Genomic DNA, 18,587 nt, shown 5'->3' on the forward strand with positions numbered 1-18,587 from the left:
TGAGACATAAGAAAAGATAGATATTTTTCCAGTACATGCAGTTAACATTTACCTTTGGTGTTCCCTCGACTTTTGGTGGCATTACTCCTTTGACTTTTGGTGGCATTACTCCCTTATCATCTGCTTTATCCTGAAAGAAGGAACCAGGAGCTAATTTGAAGAGGATTCCTGAACACATGTACTAGGCTCCCTCTCTCGTCAAAATTCATGTCTAGTCTAAGAACAATGATGCTTTGGGCTTAACGCGAACACGAATGGAAGTGTGATCGCTAAGCTCCTCTATATCTAGGCAACTGAAGAAAAAATATTATTCCCTTCTTGAAGATTTCAAAAAAAAAAATAATTATTAATAATGATGATGTTACCCTCTAAAGCCTGAAGTTGAAGATTGAAAGAATAACAGCTGAAAAGTTAGAGTGCCGACATCAAATCGCCGACATCAAAAAAAAGCTGAGGGGAAGGTAATTTTACCGGCTTTTATCTTTACTGAAAAGGCAAAGCAGAGAGTGAAGATAGATAAAAACTTAAAATGGCCAACGTATATAAAATTTATGGGCACTAAGAGAGAGAGTCTTGCAGCGAGAGAAATTTAAAAGATATAGCTGTGACGGTTTGAAACAAACTTCTCTTGCCCGCGCTGAACAGAGACTCTGAGGGCAAAAATCGGCAAATTTTCTCCTCACTGAAATATTAGGAGACTGAAGAGGAGGTTTGCTGGAGCGATTAAAACTGACAAAAAGTTAAAAAGAAAAGAACTGATCTAATTGTGAGGCTGCTGTCAGTTGATTTGTGTGGTGATTTGATTTCTCCTGCCGGCGCTGACTCAGAGCCCTACGGGTGGTGAATGAGAGAGATCAGTATTGTCCTTTTTGCCGGATAGATCATTGAATAAAGAAAATTGGATCGGCACGGGATAGAGAAGGGATATTAGAAATTTAAACTGACCAAAAAGAGAAGGAAAGTAAGAGAAAGACTGATTCTAGTGTGAAGCCTGCTGTTGATAGAATTCCTGAGCTGTGACAGTTTGAAATTGCCCTTTACAGCCAGTGAAGCCCTGAGAGATCAATTAATAAATTGAAGTATTGAAAAAAAGAAGATTGATAAAAAGTATACTGCCTGATAATCAAACAATAGTCTGAAGGAGGAAAGTAAAGAAAGAGGGTTTATTTCTCTTTATGCTGAGTTCTTTCATGACAGGAAGTTAGATAGCCAGAGCAACGGGGCATATTTGAAGTAAACTCGGCGTAGGGAACATCAGCCTGATATTATAAACTGCCAAGCCTGGGTAAGATATTGAAAGAGAAGCTTGAAATATAAAAAGTGTTGTTATTTCTCTGTGCGCTGAATAACTGTTGAAAAGGAAGCCGATTTTGATGTGAGGCTGCTGACGGTTGATTGTGGAACTGTGACAGTTTGATACAGCCTTCTCCTGCCAGCGCTGAAAAAGGCTGATAAAAAATTTTTTCCCTCCGTGCTAAAACGAATAGATATTGGGAGAGAGTAAAGCTGAACGGAGCTAGAGGGAAAAAGAGCTGACAATATATGTGAAAGCCCTTCGGTGACGACGCTGAAAGAGGGGATTGATTGAAGAAAACTGAGTGAAAGGAATACCGGAGTTTTCTCTCAGTGATTGAACACTGAAACGCTGAAGACAGAGAAAGAATACAAACTTACTAAATAAACAAAAAACTGAATTGAAATTGCTTTTCTCTTACAAAGCTGCGATTGGGCTTGTATGAGAGGAGACAGAGGAAGGGATTAACGGAACTTTTGGAAAAAAGCTGAAGCGGCAAGACATCGAGACAGTTGAGAGACGCCAGAGAACTGGAAACAAATAACTGACACTTACTTCAAAGAACCTTTTTACCAATATTAAAGAGATAAAGACACTAAAAAAGGAGTATATAAGATTGAGACAGATAACTGAGAAAGAGAAAAGGAAAAGGAAAAAAGGCAAAAAAGGAAAAGAAAATTTCTACTTTAAAAGATAAAACTAAAATTTGGAAGAAAAGGGATTAAAAACAACAGTATGGCAAGCACCAGACAAAACAAAAATGAGGTTGGTACATCTGCAAAAAGACAAAAACAAGATCAAATAACACCAAGCAAGATACCACTTCCTATTGATGAACCAGACATATTAAGCAAAGCTGAAGTCATGGAAGAATTAAAACAAATCAAACAAATGCTTAAAGAAACTATAACTAATATGTCTGAAATGAAAGAAGAAATTTTAAATATACATAGACAAATGGAAGTTAACAACAAAAGAACAACTGAACTAGAATCAAAAATGGAAAATATAGAATGTGAATCAAAAAGATGTAAAAACGACAGCCTGGAATTAAATAAATTAAAAGATCAACTGGAGGATTACGAGAATAGAGGAAGAAGAAAGAACATCAAACTCTTTGGAATACAAGAAAATTTAGAGGGAAAAAATACTATCCTTTTCCTTGAAAATTTAATTCCAAAAATTCTACAATTAGACTTGAAACAACCAATTGAAATTGAAAGGGCGCATAGAATCCCAATTAAAAATTTAGAAAATAAAAACAGACCAAGACCAATCATTTTCAAAATGTTGAGATACCAACAAGCAATAGAGATACTAAATGCTGCAAAAAAAGATAAAAACTTAAATTATAAAGGATCAAGATTATGGTTTTTACCAGACTTCGCCAAAAACACAGCAACTAAAAGAAAAAGACTACTAGACATGAGACCTCTACTCAAAGAAAAAGGATTTAAATATGGTCTATACTACCCGGCGAAAATGAGAGTGTCATCTGGAGACAAGTCCTTATATTTTGAGGATCCCGAAAAACTAAAAGATTTTCTCTCTAAACCAGAACCTATGATATATTAACATAATATATTAAGATGGTTTTGAAGATTCTATGAAAAATTAAAAAATATAACATATCGAAATATTTGAAGAAATGGAGGAAAACAATACAAAGAAAAGACAATAATAATTATATGAAAGAAAGAACAGAATATAGGAAAATTATTAAATAATACACTGCATATATGTTTAAAATAATTATATGTTGAAATCATAATACTAAGGAAATACAAATTAACATATTGTTAAATGGAAAATGATACATTAATAAAATGTTATGGAAAATGATTAAATAAATATAAAAGATCAATATAGATAGATAGAAGGGAAATTTGTTTAAACAATTGAATATTGATTGCCTAGAATGGGGAGAATGTTGGGATTACAGTTCCAATGTGTATCCTTAAGCAGCCAATGTATTGGGTGGGAAAGGGAGGGATAAGGAGAATATTTATTAGAATAATTAAGGGAGATACATTAGGGTTAAATATGTGTGTCGTGAAGAAAATTTTTTGGATATTAAATATGAAAGAGGAGAGGAAGAATAAGATAATGAAAAGTATTAAAATATATAATGTCTTTTAAAATATATTCTATTAATGTCAATGGCCTGAATCACGTAATTAAAAGGAAAAAAATATTAACATTTTTAAAAAAACAAAATGCAGATATTTACTGTCTGCAAGAGACCCATCTTAATATGAAGGAATCACAGAAATTATCAGGTGGATGGATAAAAGAATGTTTTTTTGCTCCAGCAGTGGGTAAAAAAGCAGGGGTTGCAATCCTTATAAATAAAAAATGTATGGCCAATATAAAGGTAAAAAATTCAGATCCACATGGAAGATGGATACATATCGATATAGGTATGGGAAATGATACCCTGACGTTATTTAATATATATGCCCCTAATTCGAATCAATCAGAATTTTTCAAAAAGCTACAAAATATGTTATTACCACTGGCTGCCTCTAATTTAGTGGTGGCTGGAGATTTTAATGCTGTAATGGATCCATTATTGGATAAAAAACCAGGTAAAAATATTAAATCTTTAGGTCTAGATAATTTAGTTAGTTCATGTGATTTGAAAGATATATGGCGTATTCTTCATTTTAATGATCAGGAGTATTCATTTTGTTCACAGGTTCATAAATCATTTTCAAGAATAGATTATATTTTTGTTTCAACAAATAAAGTGCAACAAGTGATTAAAGCCTCCATTGATCCTATTATCATTTCGGATCATGCGGGAATATGGATAGAATTACAATTAGATCAATTAGAAAATAATAGACCTCTTTGGAGATTTGATAATGCATTGCTTGTGGATGACAAATTTTTGGAAAATTTTAAAACACAAATTAATGAATTTTTTCAAATAAATTTAGTGGAAGATACATCTATAGAGAATGTATGGGATGCATTTAAAGCAACTATGAGGGGTAATATCATATCATATTCAGCTTTTATTAGGAAACAAATTAAAAAACAATATATGGAATTAGAAAAAGAAATAAAAATATTAGAAGCTAAATTGATAAGTAAATGGGAATATGAAGTTTTACAAGCTCTTTTGAAAGTAAAAGGTAAATATAATGAATTAACTTCAAAAATGATAAGAAAAGATTTGTTTTCCAAACAAACGGTGTATTATGGAAATTCTAATAAGGCGGGAAAATTATTAGCAAATTATCTTAAGGCAAAAAAAAGGAGAACTAATATTAATGGAATAAAAGATGATAATGGTATAATAACAAATCAAACAAATATAATATTAAAACAATTTTTAAATTTTTATAAGGATCTATATTCTTCCGAACCTTATTTGGAGAAACAAAAAGATGGAAAAAAATTTTTAGATTTAATAAATGGACCTAAGATTCCTGATCATATAAAACGAAGTTTAGAAGAACCTATATCAATAAAAGAATTAGAAACAGCATTGAGATCTCTTAGAGTTGGATCCGCTCCAGGTGGTGATGGTTACACAGTAGAATTTTATAAAACATTTCAAAATATCCTCTCCCCACATTTATTAAAATTATATCAGACACAACTTATAAAAGGTAATATAAAAGGTACTATGGCTGAATCAATAATAATTGTTTTGCCTAAGCCAAATAAAGATCCTACTTTGGTTTCAAACTACAGGCCTATATCTTTGATAAACGTTGATAATAAACTTTTGGCGAAAATTTTGGCTTTGAGATTAGCCAAAGCTCTCCCACATATTATAGATATGCATCAAACGGGTTTCGTTGCTAAAAGACATTCCTCCAATAACTCTAGACTATTATTTCACATGCTAAACTTATCAAAAAAAATGGATGAACCGGCTTTTACAGTTTCATTAGATGCTGAGAAAGCATTTGATAGGGTAGAATGGAATTTTATATATCAGGCTTTAGAATGGTTTGGTATAGGTTCTGGATTTATACAAATGGTAAAAACATTGTATAGCTTCCCGATTGCAAGATTAAATATTAATAATAAGATATCTGATGGTTTTCAATTGCAGAGGGGAGTTAGACAAGGTTGTCCTTTATCTCCTTTGTTATTTGATATTGTATTAGAACCCTTATTGTTAGCAATACAGCAAACGAGGGAGATACAAGGAATTCCATATTCAGATATGGAATATAAAATTTCGGCTTATGCTGATGATATTTTGCTTTATTTGAGAAATCCAGAGTCTACCTTATCTTCTTTATTGGAATTAATTGATAAGTTTGGCAAATTTTCAGGTTATAAAATTAATTGGAATAAATCTGAAATTATACCCTTGAATGTTTACTGTGTAAAAGGATTATTTGATATTTTTCCATTCATATGGAAAGAAGAAGGATTTAAATATCTAGGCATTCAAGTTAAAAAAACAATTGAAGATACTGTAAAAGAAAATGAAAAATATGTATTAAAAAAAGTAATGGAGTTATGTGAACAATGGAACCCATTACATATATCTTGGTGGGGCAGAGTTCAAACTATTAAAATGATGATGTTACCTGTGGTTTGCTACCAAATGAGTATGATACCTATTTATTTTCAGGGGTCCTTTTATAAAAAGCTTAATAGAATTTTAACAAAATTTCTTTGGCTTGGTAAAACACCTAGAATAGCTTTAGTAACCTTACAAAAATCAATTAAGGAGGGAGGGGTAAATTTTCCAAATTTCTATAGGTACCATCAAGCCTATATTCTACGTCAGGGTATGTATTGGATCCTCCCAGAACTTATAGATAATGCACCAGATTGGTTATATTTGGAATGGCGCCTTATGTTTCCCCTAAATTTAGTTCATTTACCAAGTATTAATATACCTAAAAGATACAAAGAAAATAAAATAATAATGGATACTTGGAAAACATTGAGATTTATTGATAAATTAACACCCATCCCAATATATAAATCAACTAATCAATCCATATGGATAAACTCCAAGATCAAAATTGGCGGAGCTCAAATCCTTTGGAAGAACTGGATTATTGCAGGAATTAGATCTCTAGATGATATTATTTCAGAAGGTAAACTGCTGGATTTTTCACAATTGCAACATAGATTTGGTCTTAATAAAACACAAAGTTTTAAATGGTTGCAATTGAAGCAGGCCATTCAGGTTGGGTTCCCTGAATGGAAATCATTAAACAATCAATATAGTTTAAAGTTCTTATGCTTTAAAGCAGACTTCCTAGGACATCAAGCCGCATTGTGGTATAAATTAATATCTGGATATTTGAATAAAAAACCAAAAAATGGTCTAAGAGACATTTGGAGCATTGAGATTGGACATCAAATTAATGCATCTCAATGGCCACTAATTTGGTCTTGGAGAATGGGATGTACAGTGTCAGCGTCTATGAGACAAACATGGTTCTTTTTATTACATAGAGCTTTTTGGACCCCTACTCGTTTACAAAAACTAGACAGTTCTAAGTCTAATAGATGCTGGCACTGTAATCTAGAACCAGGGACATTAGATCATTTATTATATCATTGTCCTTATATTAAAATTTTTTGGAATTCAATTTGGCCACAAATTAATAAATTAATGGAAAATCATATTGCAATATCATATGATACAATTTTATTTGGAACAATGATGAGAAAAAAAAGTCAAATTTCACCAGAAAATAATAAGCTTTTATTAATTATGACAGGGGTTGCCATTCAACATATAACTAACAATTGGAAAAATTACAACAACCTAAATTACACATTTTGGTGGAATACAATATGCCATATTTTTAAAATGGAAAGAACAATAGCAATACAAAAGGGGACATATAATAAATTTATAAAAATATGGGGGCCATTGACAAAATACTGTAATGATTAAATAATGGAATACTTTTTCTTCTTTTCTTCTTTTAGAGATTTTTTTTTTTTTATGACACACATATAGGGGGGGTAAGGAAAACAAATTATATATAATAAATTATAATATATGATACAAAATGTAACATATGATTAAAAAATAATAGAAGAGTGGGGGGAGGGAAAATGAATAAAATTTATCCAGAATATATTGTATTAGATATAAATATGTTATTAAATAATTATCAATTATATTCTAATATGTTGTATACTTTTATAAAATTTGAAAATATTATATTAAAGCAATAAAAGGGTGGGGGGAGGGTGAAGGGGAAAATCAAATCCAGACATACATTGTGTTAGATATAAAAGTGATACCATGCATTTATCAACTGTATTTTATTATTATGTACACTTTTTGTAAAATTTGAAAATAAAAATATAATGGAAAAAAAAAAGAACAATGATGCTTTTAAATCCTGAACCTGTTTCTGCACATGACCTGCTGACATCACCCTTGAGCCACTACTTCCCCATTGGACTTGCATTAGGCCTCACTCCTCCCCCCATTGTCTATAATTTCAAGGTCCCATATGTTTTGTCTGTTTTTCTTGTCCATTTGTCTTATTAGACCATAAGATTCAAAAAAGCAGGGTTGTCTGCTATGTGTGTTTGTCAAGTGCATACCCTATTCTATATGCAGGCACAGCAAGCTTAAAAACCACTTATTTAGGGTAAACAGTGCATTACTTACAGAAATCATTTCTAGGAAAACTACCTAACCTATCTGTGATGGAAATATAGTTGAAATACCATTCTCTGCACTTCCTTTTCTTCTGGGGACAGGGACGGGTTGGGGTTTAAAACTCTATGTACACTTGCATTCTCACCAGCCATTCAGGAAACATATTCACATACAAGTTGGTGAGTAAAATTGTACAGGTACCGTTTCTGGGATAATTTTGAAAGCAAAAATACACACATACTTTTACTTAGAAAATCCAGTAAAGCCTGTGATGTGGAAAGCATGCACATACCTTTACCCATACCCTTGTTTTAAAAAATTACCCTCTCCCACCCCCAAAAAACAAGAATATTCTTAAGCACTAAACATACTGCAGAAGTAAGAATCAAGTAATGCAGTGACAGAAGGAGAGAGAATTTCTGTTAAGAAGCATCATGCTATTGGCACCTACTGTAATTATTTGGATTTCACTGGCTATTTATTTATTTTTCCATCATTAAATTCTGATTAAAATTCCAGTCCTCCCAAAATCAGCACTGCCACACCCAGTCTTAAACAAAACCCTCTTCCATGAAAACATTAGGAGGAAGTTGCCTTTACCCACTACCACAACCAACATCTGAAGCAGATGCGGGATCCCACAACTCATGGGTAGATGCACAGAATTCTGGTGCTGTTTTCCGAAGAGTCAGGAAAAATACGTGCAGCACTGATTTTTTTTTTTTTTTTTTAGCAACTAATGCTCACCACTACTGCTACTTATCACTTATATAGCGCTGAAAGGCATATGCAGCACTGTACAGTTTGACATTTATAGACAGTTCCTGCTCGGAAGAGCTTACAATTTAACTTATATAGACATGACAGAGGGTGAGAGGAGTTAGGAGTTGAAAGTACTCTCAAAGAGGTGGACTTTTAAATGGGTCTTGAACACTGCCAGAGACGGAGCCCGCCATAGGGATTTGAGTGGCTTGTTCCAAGCATAAGGTACAGCAAGGCAGAAGGGATGGAGTCTGGAGTTGGCAGCTGAAGAGAAAGGAACACATAGGCAGGACCTACCAGCTGAGTGGAGCTCACCGGAGCGGGTGGGGGGGAGGGGGGAAGATAAGTGAAAAGAGATAGTGAGGGCCAGATGAGTGAGTGCATTTGAAGGTCAGAAAGAGGAGTTTAAATTGCACTTGGAAACGGATAGGAAGCCAATGAAGTGACTGGGTCTTTCGTAGGTCAGTTTGCAGAGACTCCAGCTGATACAGAACACTGCTACTAAGCTCATTTTCAGTAAGATTAAATTTGATCCTGTAACCTCTCTGCTCGGGGAATTACATTGGCTTCCAATGTATCAGAAATAAATTTAAGTGCATTTAAGATCTTATTTGCCATTTTCACTACTTTGATTCCTTTAGACTGGAATATGCATAGATCTCATCTTGCCACAAGTTCTCAAAAATTAAAGCTTTCATTTCCTTCCCTTAGGGGTAAAAACAGAAATTTCAGGAGATTCGGTCATTCTTTCGCTTTTAAACAAACAGAACTCTGGAATGCTTACTGCTTGCATTAAGAAGTTTAGGTCCCTTCGCTCTATTCTAGAAAGCCCTGAAAACTTTCTTGTTTGCTAAACACTTTGAAAACTAACCATTCTAGTTTATATTTCCTTTGTTATGTTTATGTATTATGTTTTTCATTACTGTTAACTGAGTCGAGCTAGTTTTGGTTGATGACCCGGTCTATAAAATTAAGTTTTTAGGAGATGAGTAATGTGAGTAAAGTGGCTCTCCCTGAATATGAGTCATGCAGCCTAATTCTGGACAGATTGGAGGGGAGCAAGATGGCTAAATGGAAGGCCTGAGAGCAGTGAGTTGCAGTAGTCTAAGCACGAGGTGATGAGGGTGTGGATAAATGATTTGGTAGTGTGCTCAGCGAGGAAGGGTCAGATTTTGGTAATATTATAGAGGAAGAAGGGGCAGCTTTTAGCGATATGTTGTGTCTGGGCGGTGAAGGAGAGAGAGGAGTCAAAGATGACCCCAAGATTATGAGCAGACAAAACAGGAAGGATGAGAGTGTTGTCCACAGAGACGGAGAACAAGGGAAGCAGAGAAATGGGTTTAGGTGGGAAGATGAGCAACTCTGTTTTAGCCATATTCAATTTTAGATGGCGGTGAGACATCCAGGTGGCAATGTCAGACAGGCAGGCTAAGACCCTGGTCTGGATTTCAATAGAGATATTTGGCGCAGAGAGGTAGATCTGGGAGTCATCAGCATAGAGGTGATACTGGATGCTGTGGGAAGAGATCAGCGCTCCATGTGAGCATGTTGTTAGTGTTGAGCATTATTCAGTAAAGGGCTCAGAGCTTCCCGTAGAATACCCATAAGGGTTGCGGGGTAAGTGTGTGGGGGAGAGAAAAAGCTGCTGCTACCACTAGAGGAAGAGTTAGGAGGCAAGTGTGGTTGTAAAAGTTGGAGATGCTGCTCGCACCAGAGAAGTTAAACAGGTATGGGGAAAGGGAAAAGGTGTGTGCACACACACGAGTTGGGGGGGTGGAGAAGGAGTAGGGGGGTGCCACCACCCCAGGCCACTTTGTCACCGGAGGAGCATAGTCCTCCGACTCAACGGGAGGGCAGATGGAGGAGGAACCGGCCCGGAATGCTCCTTTCCCGACCCAGCAGACTGCGGACAACGGCTCTGGACAGAGGGCAGTGGAGCCTGTTTTTACAACCTTGCAGCATTCAGAGAGGGAGATGCCGCAGGCTACCGGAATTTCCTTGATGATTGAAGAACAAGCTGCTGTGGCCACAGGTACATTGTTTCCTACAGAAGACTTGGGAAGCAACGTTGTGCTTATGCAAAGGCCAAAGGTATTCAATATGGAAACGCTATGGGAGACAATATCAAGTTTGCAACTCACTTTGGGAACTCAATTCCAGCAACTTTCACAATGTTATACAACAGTTTCATGTCTTGAAAGTAAGGTGGATGAAAATGACTCCAGATTAAAAGCCGTCGAGACCCAGGCCTTAACTTGGGATAAGGACAGTCGGGGAACCTTCATTTCAAGATAGAAATTCTGGAGAATGCCATTAAAAAATGTAATCTTCGGATTATAAACTTTCCAGAAATGTTTCCTTATCAGCTCATGACATGTTTAAAAAAATACTTAACTGAAGTTCTTAAGATTCCAGAAACTTCATATCCACCTCTCTCAAAAATTTATTACCATCCTAGGAGAGTTAAATCTCAAAATCCTAACAGAATTTATCTGCTGATAGCTTGGATTTAACTAATTTCTTAGAGAGGTCGGAAACTGAAGTCCAGGGTACAGCTACATTGCTGGTACAGTTCGCTATAGATTCAGACACGGAATGGATGTTAAAATTATTTTTCAAATATAAAGATGTTCCTTTCATGTCAAATGTTGGAAGAATATACCCCGATGTATCTCGTACTACACAAAAGAGAAGGAAACAATTCCTCATTTTGAGACCCCAGGCATTGGAGTTGGGTGCAACATTTGTCATGAGGTACCCATGTAAACACGTTATGGTCTATAAAGATAGTCAGTATGTTTTTTATGAACCACAACAGCTCACTAGATTTATTTCTACCCAAGGGCAAACTGTAACAACTATATGAACCTGTTTCATCCCAGTATAAGCTTAGAGAGGATATGTTCCGACACCTGCTAGCTCCATCTTTTATTTTTCTTTGTTAAAAGTTACCTGTTAATCTTTCAGTCTATTTACAGCTCCTCCTCCAGTTATTCAGGACTATTTATACTCTGTGATTTATTATTTCATTGCTTAAATTTCCACAAGAAGTTAATTCTTGTTAGGAACATTTCTGTTAACATTGTATTTTTAAAAGTTTAAAATTTAAATAAAGAATAAAAAAATAAAAAAATAAAAAAATCACAAAGGCAGGCCAACATCTCTGAAGGGCCTAAGCCAATCTACACTTCTATCAAAGGTAGCAACCTTTAGGACTATACCTCACTTACTTCTGGTTTGCTTTGGGCTGCAGACTGAAGCGGAGCAGCTGAGGAACAAACAAAATCCTTTGAAAATGCATCAGAAAGGTCGTCCTCACTCATGGGCTAAAGCATCAAAATTAAAACCACAACACAAATCTAAATTAGTGATTTATTTTGCAAAATAACTGCCATCAGCTACAGCCTTATCACCCCCACCCCCACATGGTACTGATGTTCCACTGTACTGATTAATATTTGTCAGCAGCAGACTGATATCTTCAGCTTTACAAAAAAAACAAACAAACAAAAAAAAACAAACAAACAAAAAAAAAAACAACAACAACTAAGAAAATAGTCTTAAAAATGAAGAATTTTTTTTAGCCCTATCACCTGACCTGATACATTAATGTAACACAAAATACACTGCTGCTATTGATACTACTAGGCACACTCTTAATTAGAACATAATTTATGCCACTCATTGCTCAAGTTGATGCAGAGCTTGGGCTGCAGCAGCAATATAGTGAGGGAATGATGTGCCCAGGGAAGTGATGCCTGGCATTACCATGCCATACGCCTCCCGCATACCTCTTAAAATCTTTGCCAGCAGCGAGCAGCATCTCCTACCTGCTGCTCGAGCTGGCCTCAGCTTTCTCTCTGACATCACTTCCTGGTCCCGCAACCAGAAAGTAACATCGGAAAGAGAACTGAGGCCGGCATGAACAGCAGGTAAGAGATGCTGTTTGCTGCTAACAAAGATTTGAAGAGGTGGGTAGGCGGAGAGAAGAGATCAGCGTCCCACCAAGAGTGGACCACACCCTCTCGCCCATCCCATACTGCGCCACTGGGCTGCTGTCCTGGTATTTCCTCATATCTGAGAATTACACGCTACAGCTCATATGCACTATTTTGAGACTCTGTCATTACTATACGAAAGTGCACAATAAAATACAGTGTATCATTAATTTCCTACAAGCAGCACTACATAAATCCAATCAGAGGCAGTACACTGATGCAACTACCATAAGTCATTATGCACAGTGCTCATCATCAACAGAACACATACAACAAAAGGCTTTTTTCAAGAGCTTTGTTCTGCATTTTCTTAGCCGGAAATGTGCTCTGCAACTTTCTCTCACCTTGAAAACGTCTTCTGGTTTCGGAGGTGGTACTGTCTTGTCGTCATTGTCCTGAAAGTAGAAAAAGATTGTGTGGTGGATGAAGAGCCATTAATTTCTGAAACAAGGAGCCATGTTTGGTACAATTCCTTCACTCATCGCCCTTACCTCTAGCAGCTTTCTGTACTTTGGGGGAATCGTGCTCTCTTTCTTACCAAGTTCTTCCACATACGTAGCTTCGACTGTCTCCTGTAATGCAAAACGAACTATGAATCACTTTATATATGTTCAACTTACTGAAACAACCAACTTCACCCACAATAGTGATAGACTCCTGGAAAGGGCAAATTTTCAAAACTTTCTATATGGGTAAATAGGTGTTAACTGCATACAAAGGTCCTCTGAAATCTTCCCCCCATCCCTCTCTGCTGAAAAAATATGGGCATTGTCCACAACAGATGTGCTTTTACTTGTGGAGAGGAAGAGATGGGGCAAGACTGGGGAGAGAAAAGTATACATGGGACTTTAATACAAATAATTGTATCTGTTCCAAAAAGACAGAAAGTTATGCGGGGACATTTTAGCTACTTTCCCCTGTTAGCCCTTTGGGAATTTCCTTTTGAAATTTTATTTGGAGGCCCATGTACAAATGAGTCTGCAAGCTCCATGGATAGCTTGATAATATCCCTAACTAAAGTTATTATCGACCTAAGTGATTAACAGGTAAATATAAATTCTTAATTATTCAACACTATGTAAAAACATTTTTCTCCAGATTGCTTCACAAATTGATTGGTTACGTTCTTGATTTTTTTGAGACACCTACTGAGATGTACAGGCCACTACTTTGGGGTACTGAAAGACAACAATGGAATAATTAAAACATATAACTTCAGGAGAGGTTGCTGTATTAATCTGTAGAAGCAAAAACAAAGTTGAGACCAATGACATTTTATAGACTTAATGGATTTTGGACGTTATTTTGGAAATGCACTATTTACATGTAAAGATCCACACCAAGCAGAAATTTCAAAAGGGTGTGGTCTTGACAGGCCCAAAATCTACATGTGCATTCTCATTTAATAAAGGGAATATGAAAAAAAATTTCTATATGGGAGTTTGTACCTGACCCGAGCCACATGCAAGTGCTAGTTACCAATTAAGACCCGAGTCTGAACAAAGGGGTAGGCACAAACCTAACTCAACCTCCATCAATCCCCCCACAGAACACATTTTAAACCCCTGACAAACATCAAAATTCCTGCACCTCTCAAGCCCCTTTAAAATCACTTCATAACATCCCCTCCCCACTTGGGAGAGGGTGAGCTGCCGACATTTCTAGATGTTCTCACTCTGTTTGAGATCAAGATGGTACCTCTGACACTAGGGAACCTGAGTGCCAATGGAACATCAGGGAACAGTACCAGCCCTCTCTGGGTGGAAGCACATGCTTAATAAATTACAGATAAGCAAGAGTTTTCAGACTTTTCATAGTTCAAATAGGATAAGCCTAATAGTTTTGAGGAAAACGTCAAAGATCTTTATGAAGGTGAATAATGTGGTTGGGAGCAGAAGAAACAATGTCCCCGTGGCGAGAAGAGGTTAGAGTTACGGAAGTGTAACAGAATTGTACTTAACCTGGGAAAGTGAATGTGGGGGCCTACACTGCCCTCATCATGGCATTTGCTAGCCATGAAGCGGAACTGAAGCCATAATTTCCATTGTGGTTTTGGCCACCTAGCAATTTTTTAGGACTTCTCAGGCAGGAGGGCCTGTGCCTTGTTGCTGGGGAACTAGCTTCCTCCCTGTAGTCAAATTCTTTTATTATATTTAGAGCAACAAAATAAACTGCTAATTTACATAAACAAATATTTTGCATTAACTTAAGCTGGGTGATTAGGCTTGTGTCAATTGCATCAAATAATACATTTCAGGGGATGAATGGCCTTCAAACAGTAAAACTATAAACTGGTAATAGCAGATAATTTTATTGAATCTGAATATAAAATAATGCATGTACCTTGTGAAACCTTGAAAATGATGGCAGATAAAAATAGAGGGGTCTATACAGTCTGCTCATCTGTACCAACTACTAAGCCCTGCAATCCATTCTTCAGAGATGTTTTGTGCTTGGCCCATGCTTTTTTTAATTCTGAAACTGCTTCATCTCTACCACTCCAATGGGAGGATGTTCTACATATCCCTTAGCATTTCTGTAAAGAAGCAGATTACTTCTAGTCTATAGCCCTTCAATCTCATTTTAGGATTTATTGCTCCAGAACTTACTTGTGCATTTATACCATGGTGATAATTTTAAAATTTCCTCTCTTCTATCTGGGCTTTCAAAAAGGATATATATATTGAAATCTTTAAGTCAGCCACCATAAGCTTTATAATGAAGACCACTGACCATTTTAATAGCTGCCCTCTGGACCAACTCCATCCTCTTAATATCTTTTTGAAGGTGTGATCTCCAGGACTTTACATAATACTCTAAATAGGGCCTCCACCAGAAACTTATGCTAGGGTACTATTACCTGCTTTTTCCTGCTGGCTACTCCTCTCCCTGTACACCCAAGCATCCTTCTTGCTTTTGCCGTTGACTTTTCTACCTGTTTGATCATCTTAAGACCATCATATATGATCATATACAAGTTCTGCTCCTTTTTTGTGAACAAAAGTTCTTTACCCCATAAACTGTGCTGTTCCCTTGGGTTTTTACAGCTCAAAACGCATGACCTGGCATTTTTTTTTACCATTAAATCTTAGCCATTCTTCAAGTTTCTCTAGATTCCTCCTCATGTTATCCATATCTTCCAGGGGGTCTACTATGGGCAAGTCACTCAATCCTCCATTGTCCCACTGGGACAGATAGGGAAAATACTTGAGTATCTGACTGTAAACTGCCTAGATATAACCTTGATAGGCTATATTATATATATGCAAATCTTGGCGAAAGGGGTCTACTACCTTCATTACAAATCTACCAGGATTAACCATTGCATTTTCTCTTTCTTTCAGCTAGGATAAATTTGGTCTGCATTTTTTTATTCTTTATTAAAATTAAGAGAAAAAAAGGGTTAATTTTAGCCTAGAAACTGCTGGCTTGTCTGTCAATAAAATTATTTTTAAAAAGAAGTGTTTAAGTGAGGTCAATGTTCAGCAGTAAAAAAATATCCAAATATTCAGTACCATTATCTAGATAAAGGGCGCCATCAGTTAGTTGACACATGTGCACCTGAATAGCACCTTAATTGCCATGTACATGTGCATTTACCCCAAACACTATATGGGTGAGCCTATGAGGTCTTGTGTGCATCCACAAAGGGATTGCACCTATGGGCGGGACACAGGTGTGTCTCCCACTGATGCATCCACCTTATAGAATACTATAAGATGCATGTGCAGCTTGTTGCATTTATGTGTACCCACTTATGCCAGCCACTGACTTGTCGTAAGTGGGCACACATACATTTTTGTGCACAAATGCAGTTTGCATTACTACTGTGTAACAGTATTTGAGCATCCAGATCCATTACAAAAGAACATAAGACTAGCCATACAGGGTCACACTGATGGTCCATCTAGCCCAGTTTCCTGTTTCCAACAGTAGACAATCCAGGTCACAAGTGCCTGGCAGAACCCCAAACAAAGACATTATAATATCAACATGATTCACACTGTACTGGGGCACCCAAATGTGGGCACCAATTTAAGAAATGCTGCCATAGTGGCTGGAGTTGAACACTGAGAAAACTTAGGACAGTTTTCTGGCTAGCAGATGTAGACTAAATATGGCCACTATCTGTATATGTTCTGGGACTGACCCTGCCCTATCTGCGTTTTTGTGAGGTGGTGTGTTAAGAATGCTCCGAGGCAATATCCAGGAGCTGTTATTTGAATAAATGCTTTTGAATATTAACCCAAAAGTATCTTTCAGGAGATTCAAAGACCCCTGGCCACTGCACCTTCAGATTTTATGGCACTGAATACCCTATAGAATTTAGTGAAAAAATACCCAACCAAACCAAACAAAAAAACAAACAACTAAATGAACTGGTAATAGAAAAGCTTCAGAACCCTAAACCTCAGTCCTACTAAACCATGAACACAAACTGGCCACAGCACAGTGATCGCCAATGATTATTAAAATATTTTAACAGCAGGCCAATACCAAAATAGGGCACAGGTAATCTATCAGGGCAAACTGTACACACCAAAAGGGCATTTATTTAACCTAGGTACATAAATGTTTAGAGTACTAGTATTTACAGAGTATGTGCATGCTCATATTCCTAAATGCTTATATGGTGCTTAAACGCTATTCTGCAAATACTCATTTAACTTACGTAGCACAGACTTGAAAGGAGGAGGGGCTTAAATATTGTAGAGGCTGACAAAATATTGGTCTTGGCATCATGTTCTGTTTCAGCCAAAAAAGCAAGAATGTTTTCAGCTGAAACAGAAACTCACTTCTCCCACCAAAGCAACACTCTGTGCCTCCCACCATCTGCATGCCTTCTTGGGGCCTACCTTTGAAGTCTTAGTGATTTAGTGGCCCCTTCAGGGCAGGAGCAATCCTAAATTGCTCCCTGCTCCCATTGGGCTCTACAGTCAAAGTAGCTGCCAAAAATACCACAGCAGGTCAAACCTGCCATTTTGAGACTGAAATCAGCAAGGGCAGGACGTTATGGCAACCATTTTGACTGTGAAGCCGGTGGGAGAAGGGACAACTCAGGGTTGCTCCTGTCCTGAAGAGGTCAGTAGACCACCAGGGCCAATGGGTAGGGGGGAATGTGGAATTAGTGAGTGGAACAGGAGGGATGTGTTTTCTGCAGGGAGGAGAGAGCAATGATTTTGGTTTTGGCCAAAGATGAGTGGTGAATTTTGGCTGCAGATTTAGTTTTGGCCACCCTCCAACATGAGGGGGATCATGAGCACTTACATGCATAACTTACATAGAAATGGAAGTTATGCATGTTCCTGTTGCACAAAGGCGTGTGCACAAATACCTGCTCTATGATTGGCTTAAATGCACGCCTCTATATTTTAGGCACATTGATAGCCAGTTGTGCTAGAATTTTATAATGGAATGTTATAACACTGCCCCAAAATGCCCTTTCCTTCTTCACATGGCAAAAGTCTCAAGAAATTCAAAGCAAAAAAAAAATCAAATTTGTCTCTCCGTCTTCACTCTGATAATTTCCTGATTAGCATTTCCTGATTAGCAAGAAAAAGAACAAACACCATAATTTAAACTGACACAGGAGCTGTATCCTAGAGCTGAATGGTCCCAGGATGCTTTGCAGGTGGTGATGTCACACAGCACAGAGCTCGAGGCACAAATTAATGTCAAGCACAAGGAGAACAAATAGAGCACACATTTTTGGTGTCTTAAGTGAAACAGAAAAGCCTGGACACGGAGAAATACGTGTGCCTGCAGAGAAAGGAAACAGCCTTTTAAGTAATACAGAAATTTCAACTCTGTGCATGTGTCAGTTAAAGACAGGATCACTGGAAAAATAGCCATAGCCTTAAATCAACAGCAGAATCTGCCAAATTACATTTCATTCCTTTGCAGCTAGCATTGTCCCCCG

At 36.8% G+C, this 18,587-nt stretch overlaps 1 protein-coding gene across 5 annotated transcripts in view; it reads right to left on the minus strand.

Annotated features, from left to right (window-relative positions):
* Positions 1 to 18,587, minus strand: part of CAST (calpastatin) — a 285,855-nt gene that overhangs the window by 79,927 nt on the left and 187,341 nt on the right. For 4 of the 5 annotated variants that reach the window (XM_033914801.1, XM_033914972.1, XM_033915063.1 and 1 more), the window contains 4 exons: positions 13,159 to 13,239; positions 13,012 to 13,062; positions 11,900 to 11,995; positions 53 to 130 (listed from right to left, as the gene is read on the minus strand). In XM_033914801.1, coding sequence (XP_033770692.1) covers positions 53 to 130; positions 11,900 to 11,995; positions 13,012 to 13,062; positions 13,159 to 13,239 — 306 coding nt within the window. The remainder of the gene's footprint in view (positions 1 to 52; positions 131 to 11,899; positions 11,996 to 13,011; positions 13,063 to 13,158; positions 13,240 to 18,587) is intronic. The other variant, XM_033914887.1, reaches the window with a different exon arrangement.

Source organism: Geotrypetes seraphini, chromosome 1 (genome assembly GCF_902459505.1).
Source record: "Geotrypetes seraphini chromosome 1, aGeoSer1.1, whole genome shotgun sequence".
Lineage (NCBI taxonomy): Eukaryota > Metazoa > Chordata > Amphibia > Gymnophiona > Dermophiidae > Geotrypetes > Geotrypetes seraphini.